Genomic DNA, 26,541 nt, shown 5'->3' with positions numbered 1-26,541 from the left:
ACGAAAAGGCTGTTAGACGACTTAATACGCCTAAAATATAACTAAAAAGGCCATAAACATATTCTAAATTAGTTATAAGCCTAGTGGATACCTTTAGGTTTCATACAACAAAACAAATATTAAGCAGATATCGTTTATTTCGTATTCATCATAAATAATCTATTCAAGTCATATATTTCCATTAAGTATCATTATTGCACAGCGGCACATATCATATAATCAAATACTTACAGTTAAACTCGGTACATAATAAATGCATTTTTGTGAAGTCAACATCAACATTAACCTTACATTTGAACTGTTTTATTATAATACTGTTATATTCAAATTATATAAAAAAATATAAAACATGTCTAAACATATATGGGAACGTCGAGACCTAATTAGACTAGAACCGATTTTAAAATATTTCTACATTACATTTACAAACATATAATAATTACTATATCTAAAGTATTGTTTTTTTTTCAGTACAAGTGACCAAAATAATAGTTTAAAATAATGACGAATGTTAACTTTTGCTATAAATATTTTTTTCAGCTGATAGTTTAAATTGAAATTTTATATACTTGTTACATTTTCCTGTAATAATAATATACAACATTACCTCACAGTTTTATTTAGCTATATTTATCGCCAAAAATTAATTATAATTAGGTCACTTTTGGATTATGTAATTTTCAAGCTTAAATTTGAAATAAAAACAATTTTTATCGTTGTGCAAATTAAAGTAAAAATGTAAAAAAATAATTGAAAATAATAATAATAGGGGACGGCGCGGAATCTATTTTAAATTTAATTAAGATAATATGTCAATTACTCATCCTGTTACTCTTATGATTTAGCAAGTATATTTATGCATAAATTCGAACATATTCTATTGAGTTTTAGTTTAAAGACACATCAATATAAATATATAAATAATAATTATTTTTTAATTAAATTTTAAATATGTGTACAGTCTTCTATACCAATTATTATAATGTATTATGATAGATATATATAAAACCAAATTTGTAAATGTCATAGTCTTATTGCATAATTACAATAAGTATAATATATAATTTCAAATATTTTAACAAAATAAAATTATAATTTAACTTATACACAGATTACTGTATCGTCAGCTAAAAATATTTAATTGTTATTATTTCCTAACTACTCTCCTTATTATTAATAATCTAAAATATCCTTATAATTATGGATATTGATTTTCTGGTGTATTTGGAAATTTACGAATAACAACAAACATGTCGAATATATATAGGATTTTCACACTAAATTCATTATTTTACACATCAAAATTTCCGCTGATTTCTGCAGGTATTGCTTGTAGAGTGGCGGCACTCACACACGCAGCACACGCAGCACTTTGCCAAGTTACCAGAGCGAAAAAAATAAAATATTAAATATTTTATTTTCTCGAGTGGGAATCGAATCCACAACCTATCGCGTTTACAGTTGCACGCTTGTGCCCTTGCGCCACGACTGGCAATTATTACACCATTTATTTTAAATTAGCAAAATTAAAATATCCAAAAATTATAATTCCTTTACAGTATTTTTATTATTGATATTCAAATCTTATAAACATAACTTTGCGTTTAGCGTTTGCATTATTTATTATCTCGTTAGTAATACCAAAAAGCAAGTGATGAATATAATTTTTATATAAGTGTGTCAAACAAGACAAAACATTACAAAAATTCTAAATTAAGAAATATACGCTAAGCAATCAGTAATTGAACTTATATATCAGTCAGTGGCAGTTCAGCAAGTTGTCCCATCTCGGAGCAATCATCGCCCGCAGTGTACGTGAGTACAAAACTGAGCGCGGGGCGGAGGCCGGGGACCGCGCCCACCAGCATGAGCTGCGTCAGGGCTGGCGGCGGCAGGAACGGGTTGTAGGGCGGCAGGGAGCTCCCTGAGGCGGGGAGAAGACGGACCTTGCAACCCTGGATGAGTATATAAATTTGTTAATTAGTTTTTTAAGTGTGATCGATGATTTATCCCTAAAGTTAGGCGTTTTAAGCTTTTGCACATTGTTCACTTGGAAAGAAAATTATCGAAAGTAAGAAAAATTCTAAATTCAAATGTGCGAAACCATTTACACCTAACTTCATGGTAGTTCAAGCTCACCTATAGTCATGTAAGATGTAATACTGTATTAAATTGCGCCATTTAAAATTCTGGGGCAAAGCAGACATTAGTTTTTTTGGTGATGTAACAAGAGTCTCGGAAAAAATATAACACAACAAAAAATTTACCTTAGGAACAACAGCCTGAAACTTATAATCTTCAATAGGAAAACTACTTTTGCTTGTTGTTGAAATAACAACAACACTGACGTCTGGTCGGGGCTTATCCTTGCAAAAATGCAGTACAACTGACAAGCCGTCCTCCTCCTCAAAGGCCTTCAAGGGAGGTATTTTACTCGGCTGCACACTTTGTAAAGTCAAATTTATATCAGTCAAAGGTTTTACTTCTGTAGCTTTAACTTTATCTTTCTGGTCTAAACATACATTTTCTTGATTTTCCAATGTTTTGTCTTTGTCGTTCTGCAATGGTAGCCCTATATCGAGTATGTTTTCTAGTGGACTGTCAGGTTTTATATTTAAGTTATTATTGTCTGTGTTGGGTTTTATATCATCAGAACTAATATCTACCATGACGTCATCATTAGGCGTGACTGAGCTGGAAGAATGAGCTACGGTAGAAGCTTTTGGTATATCTACAGGTTTCTTTGTAAAGAAGTCAAGATCTAACAGAGCATTATTTGGTGAAAGAATCTCCTTTTTAGGGGATGTTTTTTCTAATGCATTCATTGGTATTTTCTTTGAATGTTTCCTGAAAAGTAAAATGTGTTATTTATATATTTTTCTTAGCTTCACATTGCATCTCTCTTATCTATATACTAGCGGACGCGCACAGCTTCGCTTGCGTATTTAGGGGTGAATTCTAATAACCCATGAAACATGTGTCAATGAAATATTTTGAAGAGTCTAAATTTCAAATTTTATAAAAATCGGTGGCGATTTAAAGATTTTTCCATTCAAACTTTCAACCCCTTATATGCATCCTTAGGGGCTAAATTCTAGAAAACCATGAAACAGATGTTCAATTAAATATTTTTAAGAGTCTAAATTTCAAATTTTATAAAAAGCGATGGCGATTTAAAGATTTTTCCATACGAACTTTCAACCCCTTATTGGCACCCTTAGGGGGTAAATTCCAAAAAACCGTGAAACACGTGTTCAATTAAATCATTTTAAGAGTCTGAATTTACAATTTTATAAAAATCGGTGCATATTTAAATTTTTTTCCATACAAACTTTCAACCCCTATTTCGCCCCTTTAGGGTTAAAATTTTTCAAAATCCCTTTAAATTTAGACTCTTAAAAATATTTCATTGAACACATGTATTTCGTTTCATGGTTTATTAGAATTTACCCCTAAATAAACAAGCGAAGCTGCGTGCGTCCGCTAGTATCTTATATAATATATGCTAAAGAGTTTGAAAATATATACAAAATGAAAAAATGTTTTAGAGATGGATACTCCATTATAATATTATATATATAGTTTATAATGTTAATTGATATTATCATGTTAATTGTTTTGGTATAAATCATGTTACATTAGCTATTTACATTAGTTATTTCCATTTTACCAAGGGGGCATAACCACAGGCAGTTCTATTCCCCGAGAATCGAATTCACAACCTTCACATTAAGTCAGACGCTGCGCTATTGCGCCACGGCGGCCTCAAACAAACAATATGTTTGTTTACATAACATGTATTTGTATGAAATACTTCAATGTTTATTTTACATACCCATTAAAATTGTCCAATCGTTTCGCATTTTCGGGCAAAGACTGTTTCAACAGCTGCTCACCAAGTGAGTCTAGTTCATGCCAGCCTTCCGCTTTAGGTTTTTCACCTAGTAATTCTGTATCATCTGGAATGTGATTTAACGTAAATTTCCTTAGTAGGTATGTATTAATATTAAAATCAAAAATTAAAACAGCTTCACGGTGTATCTGTTATATATAGAATAAAGTATCAATAAAAAAAACACACTTGAAAATTTTGATAAACTAGCATCCACAACAAATTTAAAAATGCATAAAAATTTCTTATAAGAATAAAAACTTATAAGAATAACAAAAAATATAAGAATACAAAATTTTTAAATGTCCGATTATGGGTCAGTCAGTGGTAGAGCATCTGAGTGTACGTTCGATTCCCACTCTGAAAAAATAAATTATTTTCATTTCCTTGTTGTATTAACGTTTATTTCCTCCACTCAACTCGCAATGTCTCTTTAAGATAAGCGTGTTTGTTTTGCCTACTCATTTATATATTTCGTATAAAGCTAAAAAAATACCTGTAGGCATAACGTTAACAGGCTTCAAAGGCTCCGCTATATTACTTGTAGCAGCTTCACTCGAGAAAATATCTCCCAATTCGTCAATCACATCTGATCTCTTTTTTAGCTTGTCTCCGTGAGGTCTGGAGTTCAATCCAGCAAAGTCTAATAGGGCATCGCTGTTATTTTGTAATTCTCTTTTAGGTTCTTTGCCTTTTAGATTTTTTTCAGCAACAAATTTGTTATATTTAGCAAATACTTCGTCCAGAACATCATTTGCGTGTATTATGTCACCTAAAATTATTAATTTATTTTAAAAAATCTATTTTCATAGCTATTACGAATATAGCGCACTTAAAATATGTAATGTATAAATGGAAACATTAAAAAGCAATTTAAGGTAGATAAAAAATAAAGATATAAGTAAAATGAACTGTTTGAAGGTTAATGACACTATCAGTATGTTTTAAACAGGTTTTCTAATTATTCACAAAACATAATTATTGGTAAACCAAATAAATACAGTGCGTTCGATTTGTTGCCGCCCTGAAGTTGTCTGTAAAAGGATATGCAGTTCTGATTTTAGGAGATTCTCTTTTTTTAAGACCCAAATGTATAAATAGCGCACAAATTTATAAAGCTTAACTTAGAAGTAACTATATAAAGACATAATTACTTAAATTTTCAGCTTGCGTATCAGCAGAAGCGAGTCGCTGCAACACAGGCCGAAGTCTAGAACAACTAGCGTGTAGTTCATGTATTAGCTGCTCTTCGTCTGCTGATGCATCTTCGGAATGTTCTAGCATATCTCTTAATAGGCCGGCACTATCTAACGCAGCACACACTTCTTGAGCCCTCCGACTATTAGCTTCTGATCTTCTCTCTTCCTTTAATTATGAATGTGTATAAACATAAATGAATCACCTTTGTACTATATCCTGCATAGAATTTGGTAAGTATGGAATCTTATTATGAAGACAATTTGTGCTCTAATTTCTACCTGATTTAGAGACATAGGGTATTGAATAGCAGAATTACAAACAGATGTAAGTGCTGGACACATTTCACCTTAAGTGTCTAAGGTCAATTTTAAGAATAAAATGGCAGCACTGTGTTACAAACACTGAAGTTGTGGTGGCTTGTCATGCTGTGGTCACATCTTGCGGATGAATGACGACAGATTGCCTAAGGCATTCTTTTTCTCTGAGCTTGCCCATGGAAAACGAAGACAAGGCGGATAATATTTGAGTTATAAAGATGTACTGAAATGCAACCTTGTGGCTTGCAACATAAATGCAGAGTGCTGGGAGGAGCGACCAAGTCTCAGACCGGAATGGCGATGCATCATTCACAAAAATGTGGACGAGTACGAAAAACAGCACAGATGATCACTATGCCAAGCACTAGTTACAGAAGATTCAACTTAAATCCTCCTACACCTATACATATAATGATGCTGACCAACTGTACTGTGCATCATGTAAGCGGCCCCCAAAATAAAGTAAAAAGCCAAGCCCACCAAAATAAAGTAAAAAGCCTAGCCCACCAAAATAAAGTAAAATAAAGTGAGTTCTTCTTTCTAACTCGCTTACTCTACAATAGCCTCTCTAAGTATTGTGTTATTGAAAATTCATAAAGTTCTTTTTTTAGGCAAAATTCATTTAATAACTATGTGTTGAATGTACATATTAAATCATGAGTTTTGGAAGAGTGTTCATATTTTTAAATGTAAAGTAAAAATTATTGCCATTTGATTGAGGCTTTTGTTATAAAAAACACATGGTGGGTTTGATCATCATTTCTACTATTTAACACACAATAACTCAAATCCAGTGACAGTATTGAAAGGGGGTGTATTTACACTAGGTTCGCTCTGTCTACTCTATTTTATGGAAAAGAGTGCAACTGCTCATGCTGAAAATATCATAATAACTACAATTGGAGCCATTAGCTATATATTCATTCATTCTGCTTGAAAAAGTTGACAAGTCAATGTTCATATTCACTTTTTTAAATGATAATTAGTTTTTTAGAACTCTTTAGTTAGAGATTATTTTAAAATATGTTACAATAAAAATAAGTTAAATTTGTAACAGATATATAGTAGTCACCCACATAAATGTACTTATATTTGCTATTTTATCAAACATTTATTATTATTATTATATTTGTATATCAAACATTTATTATATTTAAAAATTACGTACTTCTCGGACCATTGTTTTGATCAGTCTATTTGCATGTTGTAAGTCTTCAGGTTTTTTACTTTGAAGCAATTTTTGTAGAAGTTTAGATTTTTCCTCATCCTCAAATATTGCACTTTTAGCTCTAGGGTGAGATGTCGTCATATTGTCTTCTGGAGGTAAAGGTGGTGGAGTCTCCTTTATTACTCCTTGGTTTTTAAGCATATCAAAAGCAACTTTGAATTTAGTTTCCTTAGGATATTCTATTGACCAGGCATGTAACAGTTGTAGAATCTATAAAAAAAAACCTTGCTACAGCTTCTTATTAATCAAGCAACCGCTTGTTTTATATATTAAGTAATCAGTCATTAAAAATTACATACCCTATTTCTGACTTCAGGAGCTGTTCTGTCAGCAAAATATTTAGGCGACACCAACTTAATCATCTCATTTAAAAATCGAAATTTTCCAATTTCTGCATGGAAAACAGAGTCACTTTTACGCATACAACGATCCAACATTGTAAGGGCCAAAAGAGCTTCACGAGCATTTTGAGAATGTATACGAGCTGCTAATGCTTGGGCTCCCAACTGTGGCCCTTCACTCGAGTCCCGCATCACAGCCATAAAGGCTTCCACAGCCGCAGCATCAGGTTGTATCAAAGATTCGAATGTTGCTTTGACTACATACAAAATATTTTTTTATTATATGTATTTTTGAGTAAATATATTTTTATTAATTAAGATACTTACGAATTAAAGCTTCCAAGCTAGTGAGAGTGACATTCATTTTATTAATTACAATAATTCTATTTTCTTTTCCTTTTATTTTTATGTAAATTTTGTATTTTTCTAAACGTCATTAGACCGCAAAGCAATACCTATTGACATTTTGGTAATATTTTTTTTATTTAGCTTCACATATGCATACAAGTCTTACAAATTTGGGGTGAACAGAAACAAAACCAAGAGTGTTTTATGTTAGTACATCTACTATTTTTTTCCTTCTTATTTAAAGAACAAAATGGATCGCTACTAGTAATGTAGTTTTTTTTTTATCAAACAACTCTTTACTTAGCAGTAGGTAAATAATATCTTACATTTTGTTCATACAAAATGATCCAAACTGCAATGCGTGGGACACAGTTATTAAAAATGATGGCCGTTGGGGCAGAAAGGTCCTTGAATGGCGACCTCGAACCGGACGACTATCTGATCAAGGTCCACCTATGTAACAGCTGTGTGCAGCACTGTATGATTATAATAAATATATAGAAATTACATAGATACTCAAGATATTTACTTTTATAATTTATTTCACATAATATATTCTCTAGATATAATCGTTATTTTCCTTTAGTTGAAATAGTACTTTTTCTATTCACCCTATGTAGTATATTTATTGACTCCACATCCAATCCAAATTATCTTTATGTTTGTACATTATAATATGTATAAATAAAGAGTAAAGAAACATTTTTAACTGTGTAGTAATTTTAAAACCAGACAAACTTAACAGATATTACGAAATAGATTATTTTATATTTAAAGTGGGATCATAGTAAAATATGTTTTTATCCACCCCATTTAACAATATTGATTTTAATTTAACTCTATACTTATTTTAATTATCTCTATTCTGCGTTAAATTGATATTGTTGTCATTTGTCAAAGCTATCGTCGTAAAGTTTACGTAAAGTCGTAAACTGTCGTCTGTCACAAAGTCTTGTTAATTTTATCTCATCTCGTCTTCTAAAAATAATCTCAGAAATTTCATTTGTATTTCTCCTTAGTACTGTGAAAATGGCTATTTCAAGGTTGACTCGACTTGTGGTACAATCTAGGCACATCTCAAAACATGAACTAGTTTTACCACGAAGAACGGCAACAACAACTCCTACTGGTGCTATTCTTCCTGAACCAGAAAAGACACCTTTTGGATTATTAAGTATTGTGTGTGCTGTTATACCTGGACTCTTGATTGGGGCCGCTATTAGTAAGAATATTGCAAATTTCTTAGAAGAAAACGAACTGTTTGTTCCTTCGGACGATGACGACGACGATGATTAATTAAGTAACCAGCCTATGTTTAAGTATTATTTTTTATTATTACCTCAGATGCGGGTATACAAAAAAAACAGAAGTTGAATTTAGTAAATAGATTTATTGTGTTACAAAATGACTGCAATATAGTTTGTGCTAATTTATTACAAACAACTGATCTGTTATCTCAACTCAATTATGATCTTAAGTTGTTATAAAATCTCTTTCTAAGTCATATTTACAATGTAGGAATAAGTACAATTATTTATATAATGACAAGCAACATTTGCCCGTTCAGTCTGTAATAAATAGAATTCATAATGTTTTATATTTGACTTGAGTAACAAATCATGCAGATATTGCTAAGCTAGTCAAATGTTACTCAAATTAGTTTATATAGAAGCTTTCAATGCACTTGTGCTTAATATTGTAAATTGAACAATTAAATATGTTTTGAAAATGATACACTCAGTCTTTTATTTTCATGATTCCTTAAATTTTCATGAGTGGAAGACCAACATTTGTAAGTGGTAATAAAGAAATGTTGTGTAATGTTATATTGTATTTTTTTTTCATTTTTATGTTCAAATGCTTTACAAATAAAATAATAATATAAAAGGAATAATCCTTTAATGCTGCATAGTGATCTTGTTCTTCATAACACCAATACATCAAATTGAGATGTATGATCTTCAAGTTAAAGATAAATTTAATGAATTAGGGTTCAGACAAATAATAGTCACACTCATATTTTAGAAACCATTGTAACAAGAATATGTCAAGTCAAAATATGTCCAATGAATATTTAGTATTAAATTTATAAATAGTATATTATCAATCATGAAAATAAATAAAATTGAGATCTCAACATTATTTAAAATAAAAAGAATCAAATTTGGCCTAACAGAAAAAGTCATGTAAGAACTTATTATTTAAAGGTGGCTATTAAAATCATCATTATTTTATAAATTAGTAAACTAAACTATTTTACACAATAAATATATAGATTAATATTTAAATCAGGCATAGAGTATTGGTTGCCTCATATATATAAAAAACATATGGCCTTTTGTTCTTTCATATCATAACATTGTTATAATACTGTAAATTTTTAATCTTTCATACATCTGGTGAGTTAAAGAAAATAATAACTTATTCTGGAGGTCTCTTGTGGTCTCCCCAGCCGTGGAAGCACTTGGTGAAGCGTTTGGACTCCTTATCCTTCAGTGTGAGAAACAGTTTCCGAGCCCTATCTGGTTGCATTGTCTTCATATGTTGAATGTATACCTGATTTTTAATTAAATAGGATAACAAATAATTCATTATTTAGTTGATAATATAATCTTACTTTATAAATATTGTTAGATTAATGCTTGTTTTGGTAAATTTTTGTTAACTGAGTGAAAATGTTTGTTTATTTTACTGTAAACAAGTTGCTACATATATACATTTTTTTATTATATAAAAATATGTATTACCTGTGCTGATTTATAAGCAAGTTTAATTTCTACTTCAGAACAGCGAGCTCCAAGCCATAAGAAGACTTGTTCCCCATTGTCCAATATCATTATGTCATCATCTGCCAAATCATCCTGAAAACATTGTAAGAATAGAAGAATTCTATATAATAATGAATTAGATTTTTCCTAATTTAACATTATACCTTGCTTAATAAAAACATAAAATCAATAAACATTAAAAAGGGACTTGTTGTGAGTTCCTATTAAAAGAAATGAAATAAATAATATTTTCATTTCTTAGCTCTGGTGTCGAGGCAAAAGTGCGGCGTTGAGTTCCGCCGCTCAATACACAATGCCTCCAGAATTCGGCGGAAAGGAGTGCGAAGTGAAGTTGACAAAAAAACTCTGAGAGTTAGAGGGCTTGCACTGAAATTCATTGTGTATATAGCTAAACACCTGTAGAATCCATGGGTACCATGTCAGTTTTCGATCTTACTACATGATGTAGTACAAGATGTAGTCTACATCTTTATCGATTGTTCGCACAGTTGTACTCTAAGAATGTATGGAATCAAAAGCAATTTAGTATTTTTTCTATCAATATAGTATTACTATTTACCAAATTTACTATAAACAGATATGCAAACAGTTAACATAAAACTATACATAATACTAAAAAAAATGTTTCTTAAAAAAAAGATGCAGTATTATTGACATTTCAAATGCCTCGTCGGTATGATCGACGAGTTGTGGTCACCCTGAATTAGGCTTTCTGAACTTTTACCCATTGTCACTCATATAGAAAAAATAAAAAATAAGAAAAGGTCCTAAAATCAGGCCTGTGCAGACTACAGCTACAACTTCAGCTAACTTCAGGGCAGCCACAACAAGTCGACCGTACTATATCTCACAAAAAACAATGCAGTTCTCATAAACAATAAATATAATAACAGAAATGGCATTATTTTTACTACTTACCTGACAAAAATCTGTGCATTTTTCAGAGACAGTAAAATATCCTTTCTCATTGGAACATCTGAACAAGCGCGTATAGTTGAGATAATCAGAGTCTGAGTCGTATATCTTACGACCGCCGAGCGCCACCCAGAAGAAATTGTCAGGTTCACTACCTTCCGTTAACACCTATACAAAAGTATATACATGAAAAAAATAAATATGGAGCTGACAGAATTAATTAAGGTAATGAGTTATATTCATTACCTCATCTAATATTATTTATATAGGTAGAAAGGAAGTATCTATGACTATTTTTTATTAAGAATTAAGTAAATATGTGTTTAATTATTTAGTAAAATAAAATTTATCAACAGGCACTATTCAAAATCTAGCTTAACATCCAACAGCATAATGCTAGCGAGTTCAAATCTTACTTATAATAAGAAATAAAAACATTTACAATAAAAGTACCTCTGTGCCTGATTCAAAAAAGCAATCACCCTATTGAACAAAACATAATATTTTTACCACAACTAACCTGTAAACTAACCCACGGGTTATTGAACTTCTCGTCAGCAATCTGTTCAATGAGGCGCGCTGAGTCCGCGTCGCTATGGGTGCCGATCCACGCGTACACGATGGCGGAACCTGACGGGGACTCCTTTGAGCCTTCCAGCGGCACGTTTAGTATGTAGCTGTTGGAAAAATACTATATAAATGGGACATTTTTTAAAATTTCTAATAAAAATAATAGAAGTTGCAAATCACTATAGCTAAATTAACTTATGCTGTTAGAATTACGTCGATATAGTAAACAAATATTTTTGAATTCTGCACATAGCAGGGTAGGCAGAGGGAAACTGGGAACCGGGTGTTAAACACTCGGCTCCCATTATGACAATTTCGTTCCGCACTTTCCGCCGAATTTTTAGAGCGTTGCATGTTGAAATAGGAACTCAATGCCAAGCTTTGCCTCGTTACCAGAGTGAAGAAATAAAAATATTAAAGTTATTAGCTAAAAAATTTGTAAATAGATAAAAAAATGCAATAACCCCTACCAGAATGCGCTATTAAGGTTGGCGGCATCAGCTCGCACTTGCACGAGGCGCGTACAAAGAGCGGATCCATTACTCCGTAGTTCAAACAACTCAACTGGCGGTCGAGACCCTTCCTCCTGTGTAATATGTAAAAAACAACATTTTTTAGCTTTAAATTCTATCCGATTGAATAAGGCAGAGTATACAGAGAGAGGCACTCCATTCTCTTTTTCTTATTTTCATTTTTAAATTAAAATAATTCACTCTCCAGAGTAGAGATCTAAGCTTCAACCATTAGATTAACGTCACAATTAGTTTATAATTTTTTGTTAAACTTTTTTTTAGCTTCATGCTTTGTCGTTCATATAGCAGAGTAGACAGAGGGAACCTGGGAACATACTAACAAACTAAGACGATATTTAATTTGTTGAAATTTATCAGAGCAAGAACTTTTCATGAATGTACTATATATTTTCTTTAAAATATTTACATGTATATTTTTTAATTAAAGAAATAAATATATTAACACAACATTCTACAGAATGGAAAAAAACATGTACATATAAAAACAAAACGACATACAAGCTTAACATTCCTCTTGCCATCTCGTATAATGAACCGTCTTCTAAAATGTGCCATGAACTTCAAGCTCTCTTGCTGTTGGTGGGTCCTCACAACATCTAGACGTCTACACAATTGTTTGAACTTTCTTTCCAAGCCAAAGGTAAAGGTCAACCAGCCCATATTGGGCGCTTTGCGACCTTGCCAGAAGTAAACGACCCATGATGCACCTTCAGGTTCAGTGTCATCGACCTCTGGGTTGTGTTCAATAGGGTTAATGACCTGATCGCCAGTCATTGAACCCGCACCGTCGTCGTCTGCCTGTGGGTTAGAATGTTAGGTATTTTGTAATTAGAAACAGTTTACTATGTAACACAATATTAATTATTATTAAGTTATAAATAGTATGTACTATAGAAAAGCATATCACTCAATTGAAGAGAATTGTTTAATATTTTCATTTCTTTTCTCTGGTAACAAGGCAAAGCGCGGCGTTAAGTTCCGCTACTCAATTCAGTACACCACATAAAAGTTAAACTCACCTCAACAGGCAACACATATCTACAGAGAAACACATAACAATCATGGCTATGGAAGACACCGATCTCGTTATCCGGGAGTCGTACAAAATGGCGGCCTTCCAATACAAATGCTTCCATCGCCTCTAAGTCTTCGTTCCATTCGTCTGCAAGGGTCTTGGCTTCTGAAGGTGACATCGTCGGTTGCCGAGGAGTGAATAACGCTGATAAATCCGTTCTGGAAACGATTTAATGATTTAGAAATAATTATTTTGATTTTACTAAGCAAATTATGTTTACAATTTCAATAAGTCCTTTATGACTTTAGACACACATAAAGTTATTGTTATTGTCATTGTCAATCGAAACTCAAATGTGAATTGAGTTGAATAATAACTGTATAATTTCTTAGTAGACATAGAGATATAAATATTTATACATTTCTTGATAAAATTGAGTTTTACTCAAAGCAAATTAAAGGTACTCAAAGAAACAACTTAGTTTCAACTTTCAGTAGTAATTGTTCTACATAAATGAAATTGTATACTCACTTAGTTTCCTGTTGCTTAGCCCACGAGGCGAGGTCGGCGCCGGTGCGCGCTACTGACTCAGCTGTACGAGTGAAGTCCACTGCTATCACTTCTTCCCAGCCCAGGAAATATGTTTTAAATACCTGTATTTAAAATAAATTTACTATTATATATTATTGTAATTCATGTGTTTTCTTATGGGTTGACGGGATTATTAATATTTCAGCAAACATAATGTAGATCTGATTTGACACAAAACGAAGCAAATTCCTTAAGATTTAACAATTAAACATGAAGAGGTCAGGATGGCATAGCGGCACAGCGTCGGACCGTAAGCATGACGATCTGGGTTCGATATCCAGTCGGGGGAAAGTTTGGGAAGTTTCTAGACTTCAGTTCTAAGCATAAGTAAGAAGATAGCATGTTGTTGAGGTCCGCCACTCAATACGCAAAAAAATTGTACAGTATGGGGAAAAAAGAGGGCCTTAACACCAGGGTTCCTCTTCCTATTCCACTATATTCGGGATACAGAGTGAGGTTGTAATATAAAGGAAAAACAAAAATTTAATAAATACCTGGGTCTCAGTGCCTTCCTGTAAGCGCGTGACAAGCGCGTGGTCGTCGCGTGGTGCCATACCGAACAGCTCTTGGGCCAACTTGACGGCTGCTGCACGTACTAACCGCGATGATTTCTTGCCAAACCTATTGAACAATATTCGTATTGTAATATTAATAAAAGTTACATTAAGGTTTAAATTATAAAAAATAAAACAACTGAACGCTTTTTCGCATTGCAAGTTAGCCACCCAGTCCCACTTTTCAACTAATTTCTTAAGAAATTGGCTGTTGAGAGGCAGACTTTTAATAAACTTCTATTAATTGTTCAAATTATTTTAGTATTTCAAATCCCGTAGAATGATGACTGAAGCTACAACCATCACCACAATGGCTTAAAAACACAATGCAGTTAGAGAGTAAAATTAAATTCTTAACTCAAAGTAAGATATACTAAACAAATTAAAACCAACCAAACAAACAAATCATGATGGGCATCCAGTATATAGACATTGCGAGTGGCCAATACTGTACGTTCGAGTGTACCGGACGTTTGCGGCAGTTCTAAGTAACCCATGCCCAGTTCCACTCTGTAGAGACGTGGTTGCGCCCATGTGAAATCTTCTGGCACATGCTCCTATAAAAAGAAAAATAAACATTAATTTTTTCACATTATATCTCACATAAGGGAAGGTAAATAAAGACGGACGGTCTCAATCAATAATATAATTTAAACATAATGTAAATACCTCTGCTACATAAGGTGTTTCTTCATCATATCCCAATACTTGCAAGAAGTTCTTAGACTCTTTACTGGGCGGTTCAGTAATTAACTCAGCTTTGTTTTTCCTCTCTTCTTTGTTTATTTTTTCCGCGAAGAGCCGAGCTTTAGATTTCAATGTGTTTTTCGCCTTTTTACCATTCCTTTGTGAAATAATATAAAATAAATACTGTAGGTATATTTATTTTCCATTTGTATAAACTGTATAAATATTGTATTGTATAGGGCAGCATCTAACTGTAAACGTGATGGTTGTAGGATCGATTCCCTTTCGAGAGAGTAATTAAATTGAAATTATTTTCATTTCCATGCTTTAATAAGACAAAGGGAAGAAGAAGAAACCATTAAGTGAGCCAAAAAGTGTGTATTTTTTTAGTTTCACTCTTTAACTCTAGCAATGTAGCTACAGAGAACGGAGCTCGAAACACTACGGTCTAATTCTTTATTTTTTCGCCGGCTCGTCGACTGTCATCGGCCTGGCCATACATGTCTTCCTTATGGCGGGGATCCTCACAATGTGTTCTCAAAGCTGAAATGTCCATCTCTGTCTCACTCACTCTGTTTATCTCACTCTTTGTCCCTCAAAAAAAATCCATAATTCCATAGAAAAATAAAAACAATACCATAAATAAATAGCAAGACCGGCATCCAGTAAGAAGACATATCTCGGATCTAACGCCTTCACGTCGACTGCTACCGGTTGCAAATGGACGCTGCTGCCGGCGCCATGCACTCGATATAGGCGCGTCACGTAATGCTGGAAGAATGGACGCAGTTTTTATTGTATTAATTTAGGATTCATTAAGTAAATTATATTTTTTTAGCTTCACGGTGTATCTCATACATAGCAAGGTAGGCAAAGGGAACCTGGAAACCTAGTGTTAAGACCCGTTCCCACTGTCCGCCGAATTCTCGAGGCATTGTGTGTTGAGTACCGAATATCAACGCCGCGCTTTGAAAATATTAAATATTTATTTTCTAGTGGAGTGGGAATCGAACCCTCAACTATCACGTTTACAGTCGCACGCTAGTCCCTGTGCGATACGATGTCCTTAAAGGAACTAAAAGATTTTTGTCACATAATAATGACGCATGAGTTGTAAGATTAAGGTTACAATCTTGGTCATTTTAATTAGTAGTCAAAATCTTGTTATCAAACAACTATTAATGACAACTACAAAAAATATTACAAATCTTACAAGGAAATAGAAAAAACTCAAAATCTCAATATTTTAAACATTAAATAAACTGAATACGGAGTTTAACCGCGTATTGGCCAATATATACCGGGTCATCCACAGTGAAGAACCCGGACGGAGTCCTGCTGCCATTAATGTAGACGGGTGGCGTAGGGAACAGGGCCAAAAACTCCGGCGATTCGTCACCTTGCTCGTGGCGTTGAGTCCTCTTGGCGCCTAGCAGGTTGCGGAGATTAACCGCGTGCATTGCTGAGCAGGCGCCTTTGTCTAACTGTTATATAGACAAACATGTTTATTTCAATTCTATAGTTTCTATCTTTTTATAACACTATAGTTGCATTATGGCTCAGTAGAACAAAGTAATGAAAATAATTTAAATGTAACTAGGTACTGCTTTTAGTGAAAATCGAACCTACATGCATAGCGTTTATAGTCAATGTGCAACCTAATGTATGTTTGTTGTAAAAATAAATCACACAAGCAACTGAATCGTGGCATATTTGCAAAAGATTGAGTTTATTTGTAATGGTTGCCAGCTCTATACTTTTGAAGCAAATCTTATATTGATTAACATCAAGCTAAAATAAACATTCTATATAAAATTATGGCTTTGGTTATGAATATCAAAAATTTACAGTAAACATGTTACATATTTAGGTACACTTACTGTAGCTTTAGATCCGATCCAAAAATGTATGTCCCAAGAAAGCTGACCCTGCTCCTCTATTGATGTCTTTAAGATAATATAGCAGTCTCCTTCAAAGAACTTGCCATGTGCCACCTTCAAATAAAATATTAGACAAATAAATATAAAATATTAGGCACCGATTTACCGACACTTGGGAAGAAAAAATCAAAAGAAAAAATTACTTGGAAAATCATATCTACGCATCTATTTACAGCTAACTTTTGGGCGGCCACGACACGTCGACCGTACTCTGGTTAATGCTGTTGTGGTTCGCTTGCTCTTCTTTGGGGATACATAATATGACATATGTTACAGCAATTTTAAAATTACCTCATCAACAGGAGCAGGTATGAAATTCTCAATTTCCCATATCTGTAACCCAGGCGTCTGTCCTGTGTCCTCGTCAAAGAACTCGGAATAGTCTAATGGTGGCTTCTCTAAGCTTTCGTCCCAGCGCTTTGGTCTGTCAAATAATAAAAAAAATATATACATACATATAAATATGGTATCCTCTCGGATAAAATTTACATCCTTGATAAATAAATAACTAATTTTAACAATTAATAAAAAAAAAGAACTTATGGAATATGGATCAAGTTTATGAATATAGAATACATAACAATGTTCACCGATTAGTTAAAAAAAACTTATTGAATAACCGTACTATGTTCACACTCGTTTAAAGTGTAAATATGTTCAAAAGTATTATTAATATTTTCATTTATTCGCTCTGGTAACAATTCAAAGCACGGCGTCCACCACCTAACAAGCAATTCAGTTAAAAATTCAGCGAGAAGTGGATAACGAAGTGTTTTAACACTAGGTACCCTATGCCTACTCTGTTATGTGATGGTAACCATCACATAGATAGAACTTAGTATTTTATTTTTTGTAATTCAGAGCTGTGCAGTACTTATTAATTAATTCAATACGAAATAAACGTATTCGGTGTTCCCCTGTTCTTGCATGACACGAGAAAAAGAGGATAGTATGTTTCGTAGCCTGCAGAAATAAGTTATGGGCTGTAGTGCACAATAGCAAAATACTCACTTTAACTCACTGTGAGGTAATTCGGCACCAATATGTGTGTGCTGGGTGTTCGCCTGTTCTTGCATGCCACGCAGGATGAGGGCCGAGTCGTGTTGTTCGGGCTCCGCTCGTCCGCGGCGGAGACGGAGTTTGCGAGCTATCGGGTCTGATTTTGCACCTTAGAATTTAAAGGAGAGTTATTATTTTTATTAAACAAAACGATTATATATGCAGAGTGTTTTTGTCAGCACCACTTTAAATGAAACCACAATTTTAACTATTGTATAAAAGCCTAATACAATATTTTTTTACTCCCAAAAATGAAAAAGTTTTTTTTTTCAAACAAAATAAATAATAAAATTATCATTGTAAAATAAAACATCATTTGTTAAGGACGACGCACGCACACGTTCAGCACGGCTTCCCGCTGTCTCGCACACACATCAGGCAGAGGCAGAGGGAATCTAGAGTTTAGATACTCCGTTCCCCAATTTTTGCCTAATTCTGAAGGCATTGCGTGTTGAATGGCAGAACTTAACCGCCCCGCTGCCTCTACTACTTAATTTCCTCAAGTGGAAATTGAACCCACAACCTGTCGCGTTACACTCTCATGACCTTGCGCTACGACTGACCTCTAAAGATATAGTAAAAAAATTATGTTGCAGAAGTAACTTTATTTAGTTCTAAAAGATTGAAAATAAAAAGATATTGTATATACATTTATTAATCCTTCTAACAAACAATTAAATGCTACTTACAAGATGGCGCAGACAATTCTGGTGTAGCAGCTCCAGCCAGCTGAAGCTGAGTTTGCAAGGAGAAATCTATATTATAATACTGGAGACCAGACCCTCTAGGTCTTTCCACGGGTTTTGGTGGCATCACCAGATCTGGATTGCCGTGGAGCTGGAGGCTCTCGAGGTCGCTCAATAAGTGTATAGCGTCCGGTAACGTGATCAACTTGTTACAACTCAGATTGAGTTTCTTTAGCGATCCGCATCTGTTATTTGATATCATTGTGTTATACTCTTGTGTTTTATTTCATTATATAGTGTGGTAAAAAGTGAAATGAATTAAAACCACGCTAATATGTTGTTTTTCGTTATTTCACGTCGCCATGTTGCGAGTTAGCTTTAAATGGCTGCGCAGATTAATTTAGGTTTTTTTCTACTGGAGTAAGCAATGCGTAAGAGTTCAGAAAGTCTAATTTCAGGGCGGCTAAGGATCGTCGACTGTACTGTATAGGTATATTAACTTTTGTAGGTATTTCACATTTGTCTATTTAGAGAATCAGTCACCAGTTTTTTTATAAAATCTAAAGTCATATATTAGGTAAATAGTGTAAGAAATATAAAAATAACCATATTTAATATACTTAAAATATTTACTTACCTACAAAGACCCTCAGGGATCATTTCCAATACATTATTAGCAGCAGAAAACACTTCGAGGCTGCCAAGCTTGCCGATACCCGATGGTATGCCTTCGAAATCTAATTTGTTATCATCGACGTGTAACCGCCGTAGGTTTTGTAATTTGGATAATGACGCCGGCAGCGCTGTCAATTTGTTCCGGGACAAATTTAGGCTTTCCAGCTTTTGCCAAATATCCATTGCTATAAAAGAATAATTATAAAATAGTTTAGAAAAAACAGACTGTATATCCCAGATCTCCTGGCAATAACATCAAGTTCATGCTATGAAGATAGTTTTGTGATAAGTTCCGAACGAACGTATGTCATAAGCGTAATATTTTTTTAAGCACATTACAGCAGGACGTTAACATTGATAGATAGATTCAGGTGAAGCTAATAAGAGAGTAAGAACGATTACTATTGTTCAAAAATATTCAAAATGAAGCTAATCGTGGCGCGGGGGCACAAACCCCTGCCCCCGATTTCTTCGAGTGGGGATCGAACTCACAACCAATCGCTTTTACAGTCACACGTAAAAGCGAGTTCGATCCCCACTCGAAGAAATTAAATATTAAATATGAAAATATTTAATATTTAATTTCTTCGAATTAATATTCGATAAATATTAAATATGAAAATATTTAATATTTAATTTCTCCACAATACGTCTGAAAATGTGGAACGGAGTCTTAACACTACGTCCCTCTTCCTAACCTGTTGAGTGCGTAATACAGCGTGAAGCTGATTTAAAAATATTCAACATGGAAGTATTAAATATGTATTAGTGAGAGAAAAGATCTAAGATGCCATATTTTAAAATTGCAGAGCAGTTGATTTCGATCGTTAAATGAATGATATAATGCAGTACGATTCACAGATATTGCGTTTACGTGCATACTTTTAAATAACATATGTGTTTTTAAGATTCTAATCATTAGTTACGCAGAAAAGCGTACTCTTATTAGCATAAGAGAAAACATTCAAATAGAAAATGGATCTCTATGATGAACATAAATATGTAATAACTTGTATTATAACACTATTTATAAATAGAATATTATACAACAATAAAAAGAATATATTATAGTGCAAAATATTATAAAACCTTTTATTGTTATGATAATATATATTAATATTAATTGTGATTTTATAAATATTAATAGTTTCTATTTTTAAATGTCAATAAATCAGTTCGAAGCTTCATGATATACTTAAGTAAGCAAAAAGAATGTAAAGACAAAGCGTGCAACTAGTTACCACCTTTAATTAGCTTTTTATATGTGAATGGTGATATTTTATTTACATGTTTAAATAAATTACGTTTTTTATAGAGACTACATATAGTAATTACATAATATTAACAGCAGTATTGAAGCGTAAAACCAAAGCGATAAAATAACGCTGCGTTATTTTATCGCTTTTAGTAAATTGTATAGGTGTAATGAGTTGTATGTGCACATAATGAGTTGTATTGCAGCTATTTTTACTTAAGTAATTTTTTCTATAAAATTGTTTATGCAATTATTTAACAATATTAAAGATATAAATATATATTAGTGTCAATATACATATAATATGATAATAATATTATTTAGACATTGATCTAGAGAAAGTTATAATATATTTTACTTAATAGTTATCACATTAGAGTCATTATTACTTTAATAATTGCGTTAAAAAGTAAATGACGAGTTTGCTCCTTTTATTTAAAAAAATTTAATAAATTGTAACATTATAACTTCCAGTAAGCCTTGTGTTAGGCGTCGCCGAGCGTGTTAGATAGTAATATGATATGTTAATGTGCTAACAAAGCAGGTTTTCGTTGAATATTTTTTTAATGTTTTTTTTTCACGCTGTATCCCGTACACAGCAGGGTAGGCAGAGGGAACCTAGTGTTAAGACACTCCGTTCCCCAGTTTCCGAATTCCGAATTTTGGAGGCATTGCGTGTTGAGTGGCTAAACTCAAAGCCGCGCTTTGCCTCGACAACCGAGCGAAGAAATGGAAATATAAATTTAGATTAATATTTAAATTTCACGAGTGGGGATTGAACCCACAATCTTTGAGTTACAGTTACACCCTTGTGTCCCTGGGCCACGATGGACTCAAAGTAAACCAAAAAAATATTAATTGTTTAAATAAGTTAACTACTATAAATATTTAAATGATGTTAACCAATTAATGTTTTTAGTACTCTTATTATTAGTACTTTTATTATTAAATTCACAAAAACTAAGAAGACATATATAAAAAGTAATAACTAATATTTAAGTATTTAAGCAATAAATCATATTTAAGTATTAAAAAACTAAACTTATCACCATACCTGTAGATATTTCAGTGATTTCATTGTCACTGAGATTGAGCCTCTTCAAGCTTTGTAATGAGTACAGGACATCAGGAACTTTAGTGAGAGCATTTTTAGATAGATCTACATCTGATAGATTACAGAGTGTATCAAGAGAAGTGGGAAGATTCGCTAGAGTTCGTTGAGTGTTACGCATATGTAGCGTCTCCAGGCTTTGCAGAGATGGTAACTGCCTATAAAATTTTAAAATGTTATTATATGAGGCATTCCATGTGAGAGGGACAGATAAAAAAGTAGGATTTTAATTGTATATTTATGTTTATTTAAGAATTTCACATCAGTTGAATCCTAGTAGACATAAGTAGTGGTTCAAATCTTGTATGATTTTGTTTTGTTAACTCTGATGAACAAGCACTTCAACTTTGCAAAGTTTTAGTCAAGTCTTTTCTTTACAAGTCTAGCATATTAAAATCATCAACCAACTTTTATACCTGCTTTAAAAATAAGGATAAGAATTTCATATAATATATTTCAGCTTTGAAGAAACAAAATAAAATAATAATTATTAATCAAGAAATAACAATATTATTCTCACCTCAACTGAAATAGTCCAAGTGGGTTATCATTAAGTATTAGAGTCTGCAAGTTCGCCAGTCTTCTAGTCTGAGGAGGTAAGGTCTCCAGTACATTGTTAGAAAGATCTAAGAACAATAGATCTGTCAACTGAACAAAAAGTGTTGGTGGAATGCTCTCTATTCTAAAACAAAAAATATATAATGGCTGTTTAATATCATTACATTGATATACATAAAATATAGTCAATAATATATTCATTTATATGAAGACAAAAGTATATTTTGATTAATCTCTGTTAAAAATTAAAGCCTTGGTGATTTTTATATCTAACAAAAATATTTTTACATCCCTAGTTGCTTTATTCTTCTATCACCAGGGTTTATATTTTATATTGTATAGTTAAATGTAAATAATAGAACAATATCTCACATCTTGTGACTCTGTCTGTTTAAGTGTTAAAAAAGTGTTTCAATTACTAAACATAATTATATAAGTTGAGAAATTTACAATAAATTAAACATACTTATTGTGACTCAAGTTTAATACAAGCAATGATTTAGCTTTTTCTAATCCTTCAGGTACTTCTTTCAATCTGTTATGAGATAAGTCTAATGTCGTCAATTCTTCTAATTTAAATAATTCAGCTGGTATACCAGAACTCTTTACATTATTGTGCCTCACATTCAATGAACGCAAGCACTTCAATTCTGTCAATTCTCCAAATAGCTTTTCTAAATTATTCTTCTTTAAAGATAAATTTTCCTGAAAAAATTGAATTTATATAAAAAAAATCTGCGCGAAACAATGAATCATTCTAAAAAAATGTAAACATTATACATTTACCAATTTCATAAGTTTTCCTAATTCTTCAGGAATTTCTTCTAAATTTGTTTTATCGAGCCTAAGCCATTGCAAACCAGTCATATGCCGTATAGCATCTGGGAATTTTTCCCCCTGTAACATAAGTAACATTTAGGCCAAATAACGCCAGAGGTTAGAGTTAATATTATTACCTAAATATCACTGTTAATCTTAAACATACACTAAAATCATTGCATGTAAAGTCAACACCACGAACAAATGGTAACAAGCCCGTGTTTGCCATGTTTTTACGAAAGTAAAATTACTAAAACAATGACACTGTCCGTCCTCCATGAAACAATTTGATGTATTGAATTGAAAATTAACTTTTGATTGTTAAACTTCAATGTTCAAACTTCAAATTGACAGTATAAATTCTGACAGTTAACTATAAACCACAACCAAAGAGTAAAATAGATCATAAATTCGGTATGTAGGTACGGGTATCTCGATAATTCGAGAGCTCTTCATAGCAGTAACAGAAATCAGAATTCAAACTTTAACGTTTTACTTTTGCGTCTATTTAAGAGACGTATAATACTACTAAAATATACACATACTGCTTAAGTAACATTGATATTTAATGTCAACATTAATTTAAATATATAAGTATAACCAATTATGCGCGATAGTTGTGAGTTCACAATCCACTCTGATCAACTGCTATATGTCAGCCTGAATCTAAAAGAAATAGCATTCTCATTCCCTAGAAGTCTTTTATCCTCATTATGTCATAAACTTTTAAAACTATAGATTGAATTTTACTACGGTATTCATTATTTTTTTTATGTTTAAGATATAACCTTCTTACATTTAAATTCAGAATTATTTTAAAAAAATATTTATTGTTTGTTTTGATTGTTTTATAACTGACAATTTAATCAATGTAGCTAGCTAACGTAGAATGCCTCCCCAATGACGCCATCGGATAATCCATGTTCCTGTATCTCACCCGAAGACTGCCAAGTAATTATTATATTCGTTTTAAAATATTTATTATTTGAATGATTGATCATTGTACTATCGCATCGATTTTTATATTGAATAAGTGTTTCTTCGGACATAAACATATTTTTATAAATATATCAACTATCTTAGTTCACTATAGAATAATTAAGCTCGGTGCGCTTTCTTTAAATAGAACTTTAACTTGAATAAGCTGTTTACTATACAGCTTATAGGATGTGATAATAAATTCAGTATTTTAGAATATTTGAAAATTTGTTTTGGGTGATTTTTATAAATATTCAATTGTATATTTTTTCTTAAATAGTTATAGATTTGAATATTAAAATTAATTTTAGTGAAAAAAAAAATGTAATTTTATTTTACACTTCATGATTTCAAATTCAAAGATTAATGTAAACAAATACTGGTGTATAAATTATAAAATCAATAACATTTATGAAGTTGTTTGTGATTTATATGTGATTGAGGTGAATATAATCTGTATTAACTTGCTTTGTAGTATGTTATCTGTATTCTTTCCAATAAATTAAAAAATACATAAAATTGAGGTTGTAAAGAATACCTTTTGGAAGTTCATCGTGCCTTTATCACGCACGGTGTAAATATTATTACATAAACAGCGCACAGTTTTTCATTAATAAATTAAACTAGTGTATAACATGTTTATGGATTTGTCCGATGAAACCGAACAGAGCGATAGTGGTATGGAATCTTTGACGGCCAGCAAAGATGATACACCAGAACGTAGACCAGATGATATGTTTATAACTCCAGTGGTGAGATAATGTTAATAAAATGCAAATGTACCTGTAATAACCTGAACATAACACTAAAAGAATCTGCTTTTAGGTCGTTGGAACATCGCCCACTGCTGGGGACCCACCGTGCACAACTCTCAAAGAATATGATGATGTATGATTAGTATTCAATATTATTTCTTTAGGTTTTTGTTATTATAATTTTCGATTGAACATTGTACTTGTTTTTTTTAGGAACCTGACGAAACCTTATCAGAAAGATTATGGGGTCTAACAGAGATGTTCCCTGAATGTGTTCGCAATGGCACATATACAGCTACTACTAAGTCATGGTACCATTTATAATATAAATATATAATATTTTATGTAACTAACTAATTAATGATGAAAATTATTTTTTACTTTCATATATATTTCAGGAGTGGAATTAAAAACTTATATCAGTTATCTCGTTCTGTTATGTGGGTGGTTGCTAGTTCATCAGTCATTCTCTTTGCTCCTGTTATATTTGAAGTAGAGAGGGCTCAAGTAGAAGAAATGCAAAAGTCTCAGCAAAAACAAGTAAGTGTATAAAATTTTATATTATATTATTATTATTATATAATTATTTAAATAAACATAGGTTGAAATAAAACAATTATATTATTATGAAATGATATCTACTTTAACTTTGCAGGTTTTGCTTGGAACAAATACTGCTATGTCAGGGCCTACTCCTGGCATACCACCCATGCCCCGATAAAAGTGTATACCAAATAAATTTAGAATGTCTAATTTGAATGCAATTGTGTATGTATATTCATCAACCTTGAATGCTTTAATATTAGTTTAGGTTAAAGTATGTTTTTGAACCACATCTTCTGGCGTCTTAATTAACACTCATCTATTTGCATTTTCAATTTTTACTCAATTTTTACCAAATTATTATTTTTATTTAATTCTTACTGTATATATTTCTCAAGAATTCAAATTTAAGGCAATTATTTCAGGAAATAACTTAATATGGAAGGCAACAGGCTTAGTTTGCATATTATTTTGAGAATGTAGATATTGTTTTGTTAAACATCTAATAGAAAAATAAATGTTTAAAAAAAATTGTTTTTGTTCCTATCTTGTGTCTCTAACCTTCTTTTTATTATTAGATTTCCACTTTGTTCACTTACTGCAGATCACACCCAATTTAACTAGTCTTATATGATTACCTCCATTTACAGTTCTCCACTTTCCACCGTTATTCAAAATACTACATGTTATACAGTTATATTAAATACAGTGTATGCATTGTATTATCTACCTATCATTAAATATTATGACCATAATCACAAAAGGCACTTAATAAAAAAACTACTTCATTTCTTTTTCCATTCTTTACTCAGTTGTGGAACCAGACCTACCAACTGAAGTCACTTAGATATTAATTACTTATATTAATAGTGTTAGAATTTATTATATTTTTATTTAAAAAAAATGTTAAGAAATGGATATCTTACTGCTTTCAGTGATGAGAAAAAAGAAGAGAGGAGGTTAACAGGTATACCTACAAAATTATAAAAGAAAATCTTTAGTAATAATTTTAGGAATTACAATACAACCATAATGAGATTCTTTTAAAGACAATATAAATAAGAAGCTGCATGTTACAGCTTTTTATTACTAAACTTACAGCAAATGTTTATTTTTCAGCAATCTTTCAAAAAATAAAACAACATAGTGTTAAACACTTTGATTAATATACTTTCAAATCAA

General features: G+C 32.1%; 4 protein-coding genes across 4 annotated transcripts; 2 read left to right on the top strand and 2 right to left on the bottom strand.

Moving 5' to 3' along the window:
- Positions 1–119: 119 nt before the first annotated feature.
- On the bottom strand, positions 120–7,676 carry Gga (ADP-ribosylation factor-binding protein Gga). Its single transcript, XM_085194048.1, has 8 exons — positions 7,306–7,676; positions 6,937–7,235; positions 6,578–6,847; positions 5,047–5,257; positions 4,389–4,664; positions 3,836–3,959; positions 2,268–2,847; positions 120–1,955 (listed from the first exon to the last, which is right to left on the bottom strand). The coding sequence occupies exons 1-8, from the start codon at positions 7,340–7,342 to the stop codon at positions 1,749–1,751; spliced, it is 2,004 nt and encodes a 667-aa protein (XP_085050174.1). The 5' UTR covers positions 7,343–7,676; the 3' UTR covers positions 120–1,748.
- A 546-nt stretch (positions 7,677–8,222) lies between these two features.
- Positions 8,223–9,060, top strand: EMRE (Essential MCU regulator). The gene has a single exon (XM_085195128.1). It carries the CDS (start codon positions 8,356–8,358, stop codon positions 8,620–8,622), a length of 267 nt encoding a protein of 88 aa, XP_085051254.1. The 5' UTR covers positions 8,223–8,355; the 3' UTR covers positions 8,623–9,060.
- On the bottom strand, positions 8,697–23,408 carry fliI (FLII actin remodeling protein). The gene is made up of 23 exons (XM_085195127.1): positions 23,250–23,408; positions 23,051–23,161; positions 22,731–22,969; positions 22,227–22,388; positions 21,650–21,864; positions 19,303–19,525; positions 18,669–18,910; positions 17,932–18,088; positions 17,212–17,344; positions 16,861–16,974; positions 16,282–16,464; positions 15,618–15,751; positions 14,963–15,137; positions 14,687–14,850; positions 14,234–14,360; positions 13,680–13,801; positions 13,153–13,366; positions 12,632–12,931; positions 12,071–12,186; positions 11,551–11,707; positions 11,034–11,198; positions 10,074–10,187; positions 8,697–9,882 (listed from the first exon to the last, which is right to left on the bottom strand). Exons 1-23 carry the CDS (start codon positions 23,310–23,312, stop codon positions 9,748–9,750), a joined length of 3,765 nt encoding a protein of 1,254 aa, XP_085051253.1. The 5' UTR covers positions 23,313–23,408; the 3' UTR covers positions 8,697–9,747.
- A 1,133-nt stretch (positions 23,409–24,541) lies between these two features.
- Positions 24,542–25,903, top strand: mge (translocase of outer mitochondrial membrane 22 homolog mge). The gene is made up of 5 exons (XM_085193915.1): positions 24,542–24,813; positions 24,887–24,949; positions 25,030–25,127; positions 25,215–25,356; positions 25,472–25,903. The coding sequence occupies exons 1-5, from the start codon at positions 24,697–24,699 to the stop codon at positions 25,535–25,537; spliced, it is 486 nt and encodes a 161-aa protein (XP_085050041.1). The 5' UTR covers positions 24,542–24,696; the 3' UTR covers positions 25,538–25,903.
- The last annotated feature ends 638 nt before the right edge of the window (positions 25,904–26,541 follow it).

This window comes from Heliconius melpomene, chromosome 12, assembly GCF_056956725.1.
Source record: "Heliconius melpomene rosina isolate 202511_hmr_F chromosome 12, ASM5695672v1, whole genome shotgun sequence".
In the NCBI taxonomy this organism is placed as follows: Eukaryota; Metazoa; Arthropoda; class Insecta; order Lepidoptera; family Nymphalidae; genus Heliconius; species Heliconius melpomene.
Note: the sequence above shows the minus strand (reverse complement) of the source record. Positions and strands in the feature narration are given on the sequence as shown.

What these genes read in the sequence shown, in the direction of transcription:
- Gga (XM_085194048.1), bottom strand. Translation starts at nt 7,342, where the DNA reads ATGAATGTCACTCTCACTAGCTTGGAAGCTTTAATTC. An exon ending in TCAAAACAATGGTCCGAGAA is followed by an intron (nt 5,258 to 6,577) that starts GTACGTAATTTT and finishes TCATAATTAAAG; the next exon opens with GAAGAGAGAAGATCAGAAGC. An exon ending in TGTTAACGTTATGCCTACAG is followed by an intron (nt 3,960 to 4,388) that starts GTATTTTTTTAG and finishes ATCACATTCCAG; the next exon opens with ATGATACAGAATTACTAGGT.
- EMRE (XM_085195128.1), top strand. Translation starts at nt 8,356, where the DNA reads ATGGCTATTTCAAGGTTGACTCGACTTGTGGTACAATCTAGGCACATC.
- mge (XM_085193915.1), top strand. Translation starts at nt 24,697, where the DNA reads ATGTTTATGGATTTGTCCGATGAAACCGAACAGAGCGATAGTGGTATG. An exon ending in CTCTCAAAGAATATGATGAT is followed by an intron (nt 24,950 to 25,029) that starts GTATGATTAGTA and finishes TGTTTTTTTTAG; the next exon opens with GAACCTGACGAAACCTTATC. An exon ending in ACAGCTACTACTAAGTCATG is followed by an intron (nt 25,128 to 25,214) that starts GTACCATTTATA and finishes TATATATTTCAG; the next exon opens with GAGTGGAATTAAAAACTTAT.
- fliI (XM_085195127.1), bottom strand. Translation starts at nt 23,312, where the DNA reads ATGGCAAACACGGGCTTGTTACCATTTGTTCGTGGTGTTGACTTTACA. An exon ending in AATCACTGAAATATCTACAG is followed by an intron (nt 19,526 to 21,649) that starts GTATGGTGATAA and finishes ATTCTTTTATAG; the next exon opens with CAATGGATATTTGGCAAAAG. An exon ending in GCTAAGCAACAGGAAACTAA is followed by an intron (nt 13,367 to 13,679) that starts GTGAGTATACAA and finishes AATCGTTTCCAG; the next exon opens with AACGGATTTATCAGCGTTAT.